Source organism: Carassius carassius, chromosome 10 (assembly GCF_963082965.1).
Source record: "Carassius carassius chromosome 10, fCarCar2.1, whole genome shotgun sequence".
Lineage (NCBI taxonomy): Eukaryota > Metazoa > Chordata > Actinopteri > Cypriniformes > Cyprinidae > Carassius > Carassius carassius.
Window position 1 is genome coordinate 20649123 of NC_081764.1, and position 8337 is coordinate 20657459.

The following is an 8337-nucleotide window of genomic DNA, read 5'->3' on the forward strand; positions in this document are numbered from 1 at the left end:
AAACGCTACGTTTAGATTCGTATTACGTTCGTGTTAACAGGCCAGTGTTTCATTCATAGATTAGCTGACATGAGTGGATATGTCAATCACTTCTAACAAAAACCATGAAAAATAATAATTCCATAATAGTACAGTGATGTGTCGTAGTATTATGACCATCAAAAGCGGTTTCATGACATGTAACGTTACTGTAGTATTTTAGTCATTTAGAATTCCTTTCAAGTACCATGTACATGGACATGAGCTTCATTCAGCAAATCCAGGAAGCCTATAAAAAAATTACTATTTGAGTCCTGTCTCTTTTGTTTTTTGTGAATTTCCAGGAGATGAAGGTTAAAATAAAGCAGTGGAATGGTGTGGCGTCCTGGTTGTGGGTAGCCAACGATGAGAACTGCGGCATCTGCAGAGCGCCTTTCAACGGCTGCTGCCCAGATTGTGGGTAACCTGATTTAACTTTACCTAGACTGCCACTTGTGCCTTTTTGTGTGTGTGCCATTTTGTCTTGAAATCCTGTTGCTGTTTCATTTTAAATTGTTCCGTGTAGTTGAACAAAACGTATTCAGCGTAATAAAATGAAATGTACTCTCTGGTTTTAACAGGTAAGGTCCCAGGAGATGATTGCCCTTTGGTTTGGGGTCAGTGCTCTCACTGTTTCCACATGCATTGCATCCTGAAGTGGCTGAACTCTCAGCAAGTACAGCAGCAGTGCCCAATGTGCCGTCAGGAGTGGAAGTTTAAAGAGTGAGCTCGCCCATCAGGCAACACCTGGATTTTCACTGTGATCTCTGTATATATTCTTAAATATGATTTTTGGACAACTTCTATCACAGTAATAAATGTTCTTTTTTTTTTCAGGGGAGACACTTCCTGAGGAGATTAAATAAATTCACACTCTCAGATTGATTCTTCTGTATGTTTTTTATACAATAGTATATTTTACATCCTACAAATGTAGTTTTGTGATTAAATATCCCACAAAATGAAAATATACATGGTATTTATTTTGAACAAAGAAGCTGACATTACAGATAAAAGGACAGAATTTTGCAGTCCAAGGGACAGTCATTTTAAATTATGAACGCAGTACAGAATGTTACAGGACACTTCAGAAACAATATATACTTTATTCGGAGGAATGGTGCTACATGAAAATAACATTTTATATATCAGAGGATTAAAATAAGGTTGGAGGAAAGTTGAACCACTGATTCAAATTGCCCCAGAATTACCATTTCTGTGTTTGCATATCATCAAAATGGTTCATTCAAATGGTAGGCTTGGAATAAAAAACTTAAAATATATAGCACATTTCCCCATACTCTTCCCTTAATCACAGACCGCTAGATATTATTTGGCCACTTCCTAAATTTATTAACATAAAAGAAATACAAAAAAGTATCAAGATACGAGGTTCAGTACTTTAACTATGAGCAAATCTTACTCCAATCTATTCATTTTATTGCAACGTAATATAACTACTTAAAAAAAAAAGATTTTTATTATTTTGTTTCGTTAATTATTTTGTTGGTTTGATGTTAAAAATCATAGATTAAAAAAAAACATGCTTTTTGACATGTACACTTTGATGTGTTTTTAAAATAGCATAAAAAGAGTGCTGTAGGGATGACATATTTTTGTAGGCCAAATCCTGAAAATGAGTTTCTCGTTTCTATTGTCCTCAAGTCAGTGGGTATTTGGTTAAATGCCTGAAATAGGATAACCCAGGTTCAAACTTTTTCTACCACATAAAATACATCATCAGTATTTTATGTTGTAGAAAATTTAGAATAATTTTTTTTTTAATGAGCTAACATATGGCTAAAGGAGGATTTCGGGGGTCATTAAACGTCTCAATGTGAAACAGGAACAGGAAATATACTCTACATCTAAATTGTGTTAATATGTGAAAATTATCATTATGAACAAAACTTAATGTAATAACTTTAGTTAGTCTTAGAGCTTGTTTTCTGCAATGGATAAATCCAGGCATTTGTCACCTACAAAAATACATCATCTGTAGCACTCTATGGGCGAATTCCCAACGGCTTTTTTGTGCCCTTGAAGTGCACTTTTTTGAAGGAGGCTCCATTTGTAGGGACGTTCCAAACAAAAGTGAACAACTGAATTGAAAGGCCCTTCCAGAAGTCCACTATCGAAGGAAACATGCAGTGGTCACTTCACAAAAGTGATTTCCATTTGTGATATCTTCGGTTAGGAGACTTCACATACAATCAAAAGTGGAAAAGGGTGAATTGAATTTGTCTTTAATGTTATACTAAATGTTTTTGCCAGTGATAGAAATATGATTTAAGATGGTAGTGTAAGCAGGTTTAGTTTGAAAAAGTTTACTAGTAAATAAGACACAATTAGAACATATTTGAATAAAATAATAAGAAGAAGAAATATTTATTTGCAACAACTGATGAAGTGCTGAATGCTACAAGTACATGCAGGGTTTGGCATTTGGTCAGTCATTTCCTTTGCCAAAGGAGTTCTAAAAGCTTATACTAGACAGTAATGTCCTGCACCCTTCAAAGAACGCACTTCAAGGGCCTGCCCTTCTAAGGAAGTAGGGCATAGGGATGCTCACTGCCGTTTGGAATTCGCCCTATATTTACTTTATTTTATGCAAAGCACTTTAAATTACCATTGTGTACGAAATGTGCTATATAAATAAACTTACTATATGAAATGCAATGGAGATTATGAGAACATATTTAAAGCAGCAACATTTGTCCTTAAATACAGGTCAAAGACGTTATCAGTGAACAACTTTGATCATTTAAAAAATATTAGGGATTGGCAAATAAATGGCCTGAATAAACATCAGTGCACCAGGCAAGATATTTATGCTGTATTAGTCTGTATGCTGGATAAATCCAATAGTTTCATAAAGACTTTTTGGGGTCTTGTGTGTTTTTCCTTTTCATATCATTCAAGTCCACTGGTGTAAAAGCTGAAGAGTAGAAACAAACAGTTAGAGAGCATGCATGCACTTTCAACATCTTATTTCAGGTAAGCCTTTGGAAAAATGGAAAAATCAGTTTTCATTAATTCGGTATTTAAGAAAAATAAGGAAAGATAAAGGAACAACTGTTCAAACAGCTTTGCCAAAATATTTCAACCAATATAATTTATCACTTTTATGTTCCTTCAACAACAAAATACAGTCATCAGGATAAATCAACCAGTTGAACATACAGCTTAGTGCAGGGTTTGGTGTCCTCTCCACATATTTCTGAGGTCCCTGATTATTGTTTTCATTTCCCTGGCAAGTCTGCATTTCTCTCATGACGCGCTGCCAAGCTGTTGGAGGAAGAGTTGATGTTATAATTCACACCCCCAAAAAAACTTCTCATAGAAATAGGATATTTTGATGGGTGTCTGACATTTGAATATATTTCTTATGAGGCAACTTACTGTAATGAATGAATCGCACATTTTCCTCATGTGCTGGTGTGAGTAGTTCATCAGTGTTGGTTGGGGAAGAGGCTCCAGTTGTCTGTTTGTAATTCTGAACCATTTTTAAAGATGGAGAGCTGCCAAAAAACACTGTCAAAATCCAAGTTTACTATTGTTAAATTGACAGCTAAAGAGTTAATTTCCTGACTATCTGTGTGCTGTGCTCCCTATTAAGTGTCAAAGCACAAAAAAAAATGTGTATTTACATGTTTATTATTATTACTATTATTATTTTTACCTGGTTAAAACCTGAAATGTAGCTGGTTTTAGCTTTTAGCGCTGGTCTGTTTTTTAACGTGATACCATCTTAGTTAATTACATAAATAATCTATTTTTAATACTAGCTGCTCAGTTCAAACTATAACAGCCAACTAGCTCGGAATCTAAACTATGCCATACGTAGTTTAAGGTCAGTCTCACAAACAAATACTAACTGGCCGTTGAATAGCACTGAAATAGCAAATGTGTTTTTAAATTTTCCCATACCATAACGACATATTTTCGCAAATGATACCCGGCTAGCTTGGCAAGCTAACGTCAAAACCCAGAAACCCTCCACACACACACAAAAAAACTCGATGCATAAACAAGGGATCAAAACAAACATGACTTATATATTAAGATCAATGTGACTAAAACTTTTGAGCATTTGAGGCTTACAATGTGGCGTTGAAATCCTTTTTCCCAGCCCAAAAATAAGACACTTGTCAAAACAACGTACGATGATATGTCCAGCGGTGTCTAGCACAATCAGTGATGTCAGATTGGAGAACGAATCATTCTGTTGAATCGGATCTTTTCAATGAATCACAAAATCGGTTCGCCACCGACATGTGAAATTGTTGGAACCAAAGAGAGATATATATATATATATATATATATATATATACGTACGTATCTATGGTTGTATTGTTTTTATACAGTCTATGGGTTGGACCAGTGTGCTTTATTATGAAATTATTGCCACATTTAACCCGGAACTGTCTCTTGAAGACATGTCTGACTTTGACCCGAGATACAATGAGTGAAGTTTGTGGAATTTTACCGAAAAAAATTCAATGTGTCGAAAAGTAAATTTAGTACTTAAATTGTTGACTTTGTTTTTTAATAAGCTGAATCACGTATGTAACCGTAGAAGAATCACCGACTCTGTTTATGGATTCATTTATCACGTGTTTCAAAGGAGCCGATTCGTAGAAACGACTTCCCACAGTACATTCGCGATTTGTTTACAGCACATCCTCGGTAAACTGTCAAACGTGTTTGTGCCTTTCAGAAGGATTTTTACGTTTCTACAAAACTTATGTCGTTCAATAACAAGTGTCATACAACAGTATTTCATTCAAAACAAGTGGCATACAAATATTTGATTTTACATTGAAAAGCTGGAAATAAACAAAAAAGAAAGATCAAATGCATAATAAATTTGCCAGTCTGAAGCCCATTATGTATTATTTAAGGTCTACTGTGTGAGGAGCTATGGACACAGACAACAGCTAAAATAAAACAGGCAGCATTATTTGTATGTATATTTAGGTATAAAAACATTTAATCCAGGCATGTATAAAATTAAGACTTTATGTACAGTCAAGGTTTACATGTAAATGGATTTTTTTTTAAAAATCACAGTGAGCTATCAAACTCATGATTAAAAATCATGTCTCAAAATAGCAACAAATTGACTGTCATTAGCATACAGCAAGAACACACTGCATGTTCAACTCTGAAAGAGTTCCTTCCTGCCGGAGGCAAGTACAGCTCTCATCCTATCACTGTCCCTGGTCCAAATGCGCAGGACCAGACAATTATAACCGGACACTCTGTCAAGGTGTCTCAACTACCAGCTCCACTGCATACACAGTGCCTGTTCCACACCTTTTCTGGCTTTATCCCTTTAACGTGGCAAATGGCATAAAAGAAGAAAGCATTCAGAACTTCAGTGTCAGGCAAGATCAGTCACCGCCGACACCGAAGAGTTCAAGCAGCTCTTTGCTTTCTGGGTCAATGAGGTCAGCAGGCTTCTCCCCACAGTCATTTTCAGCCTCAGTGTCTGCACCCAAAGAAAGCAAGTACCTGAAACAAACAAACAACAACAAAACTTTCTTTAAATCTTTCACCAGTTTCTTGACAGATTTGGTTCCACTACTAATGCACATTTTAGAGGTCAAAGAATACAGTTCTGTTTCTTTCTTTCTGTATAATTCTTCTTTGATTAAATACTTTGCCTTTCAGGTTTTCTTTGATAGAGAGCTATTTAAAAATAGAAATCACAACTCAAGGCTTGTCTTTATTTCCCTTTACTAGAAATAGTAATCATTTATTAAATGTCCAGGTCTAATTTGTGTTTCCCTAAGTCCAAATAATACATTGAATTAAGAAATCTGCTTACTTCGCTATTTCTGGAAAGCCATCACTACAGGCCATATGGAGGGCAGTCCATCCATCCTCGTCCCTCTGGGTGATGTCAGCCCCAAGTTTTACCAGAAGCTTCACACACTCCAGGTTTCCAGATAGGACTGCTTCATGAATGGCTGCCATGCCTGGACAATCAGCAAGGAGTTAATGTTAAAGGACAGGCTCAGACAGCTTAATTATCAGTGGATTAAAGCTTCAGACAATTTTGATTATGATATCAAATAGTCAAGAGCTGCCTAGACAAAAAATGGACAGGACAAATTAGGACAAATAGTCTGTATTAGTGACCAGGGAATGCTTTTGTGTTCATAACTGCATTTTAATTACTTGCATGCAGAGTAGTTGAGTCTTAACAAAGATTTACTTTCCATAGCTGGTCCAGTTGAGTACTCAAGTAGTTGATTTTCCTACCTGAATGATAGATAGTGTCCAGATTCACTCTTTTGGTTCTAATGAAGCATCCGATTCACTCCAGCTCTCCTTGACGGACATAATCCTGAAAAACTATATCGTTGGGAAAGTGAACATTGCGAACAGGTTTGATGGAAGGCTGTGATACTGGTCTAGTGGCATTTGGTTTGCACCCCTCATAGCACATGTTCTGGGAAACTGGACACTGATAGTACTTCATTCTTTGATGTTCTTGTTCCTAAAATTGGATGAGATATTCCAATTCTCAATGTTCAGCACAATCAGAGGTCTTCAGAATTTCTTCTTTTCCAAGGTGCTTGTCTTGAAAAATGCAGTTGTGCAGTCTGTCTGGTTGTTTGTTTGTCTCTTGGCGTATAGTACCTTCCTAGACAGTCGTTCAGAAGTTGGTCTGATGTCAGGGCTCTATGTGTACCCTATATATACCCCCCTCTTGACTAAATTAAGAGACTGTCATCTCATAGCTCAGATTACTGAATTGGATGAGTGACTGTGATCTGGAGTCACACCCCTACAGTTCTCAGCCAACTTAGCAATGAGATCCATAACCTCAGCTTGTTTTCACACACCACATTTAATGCAAGTCTTTCCCCCACCCCAACTCCTCCACAGTGAAAGGGCTATAAAAATGGTTTATAAGTATGGCCTGCCAAACGTGAAGGCCATGAAGGACATGTTGATGGTCACAATTAGAATTTTAAAATAACACTTGAATAAACAGCTTGCCGTTTATCTTTGTTTATGCTCTTGCTCTATTTGCAGAGGACTGTTTAATCACATTAATATGTCATGATCTCTGACAGCAGGCCTGACAGTGTTTTCTACTTTAAATCTACCTGAATTTCTATTTTATGAGCCGAGTTATTACTCAGCCACTATTATTACTTAGGTCCAGAAGTTTCTAAATGTTCTGAGTATATCTCTTAGTCCGTGAGTGTAAGATAGAGGGTGAGGGCTCCTCTAGTTCAACAGAATTAAATGCCTAGCCAAAAGAGTTAAAAAGTTAAAGTTTGAGAAATGAGAAGGTAAAGAGTGGCTAGGTGGGAGAACCTCATAAACCAGTATTTGGAAACAGTGGGATATTCAAAATGGTAATGGCTGACAAGACAAAAATTTGCATCCAAAAGAATGGCAGGGCAGGGCCAGAGCATTTGAATTAGAGGGACCAGACAATGCATAAGTTAGAGAAAAATTGCCAATTAAAAATTATATTCACTAGTTTAATGAATATAAACTAGTGCACTTTAAACAACAATCCACAACCAGAATGGTGTCCAAATCTGAAGGGAGAAGTACATTTGCATAGTCACAAATGTGTAAATCTGAAAAAAAAGGCTTTTAGTAATATTAAAATCAAGAGATAAAATAAAATAAAAAATTAATAAATAATAATAAATGCAAAAACACTTTTGATATAGAGTTTAGCAATAGAAACCAATCCAAGATCCCTCCAGGAAGCATAAGCACAGTCCAAAATGGAGGAGTAAAACAAAGGGTTAGAATGTGTTGGGGACAATAAGAGGGTATTATGTAGGCCAAAATGCTGCAAAAATTGGATCCAAAGTCTGTTTTTTTTTTACAATGATATTATTTAAAATTTTCATTTGGGATAATGTATATGGTAGACATAAAAGAGCAGCCGGGGAGAATAACTCACGAGACATTCTCAATGTGCAGCCAGAAAGGGGAATGGACAAAGCTGCTTGAATGGAACCAATACAGAGTGGAGCGTATATTCTGTGCCAAATAACATTTGAAAATTAGGAAGAGTCAGTCCACCCAATGGTTTTGCCTTTGCAGACTTTTTTTTTTTTTTTAAGTTTCCCAGAGAAAAGTGGAAATCGAGCTATCATCAAGTGTAACAAATATTGGGAACACACTCAATACAATTAACCCTATAATTATCAGGGATATAGGAAGGAGAGACCAATGATTAAAATCCTGTGCAAGACTTAAGGAACAGTACAAAATTGTGGTCAAATAAATCTGAAAAACTGTCACATATATATGCCCAAATATTTAAATCGGTGC

At 36.1% G+C, this 8337-nt stretch overlaps 1 protein-coding gene and 1 pseudogene across 2 annotated transcripts; one reads left to right on the plus strand and one right to left on the minus strand.

Annotated features, from left to right (window-relative positions):
• The first annotated feature begins 286 nt into the window (after positions 1-286).
• anapc11 (APC11 anaphase promoting complex subunit 11 homolog (yeast)) lies at positions 287-903 on the plus strand. 2 transcript variants are annotated; one of them, XM_059560526.1, is made up of 3 exons: positions 287-435; positions 600-741; positions 856-903. In XM_059560526.1, exons 1-3 carry the CDS (start codon positions 327-329, stop codon positions 869-871), a joined length of 267 nt encoding a protein of 88 aa, XP_059416509.1. In that variant the 5' UTR covers positions 287-326; the 3' UTR covers positions 872-903. The 2 variants fall into 2 exon arrangements, with proteins under 2 accessions (XP_059416509.1, XP_059416510.1); XM_059560527.1 differs by lacking the exon at positions 856-903 and having other exon boundaries at positions 600-745.
• A 4210-nt stretch (positions 904-5113) lies between these two features.
• LOC132151322 (protein phosphatase 1 regulatory subunit 27-like) lies at positions 5114-6783 on the minus strand (annotated as a pseudogene).
• Positions 6784-8337: the final 1554 nt, after the last annotated feature.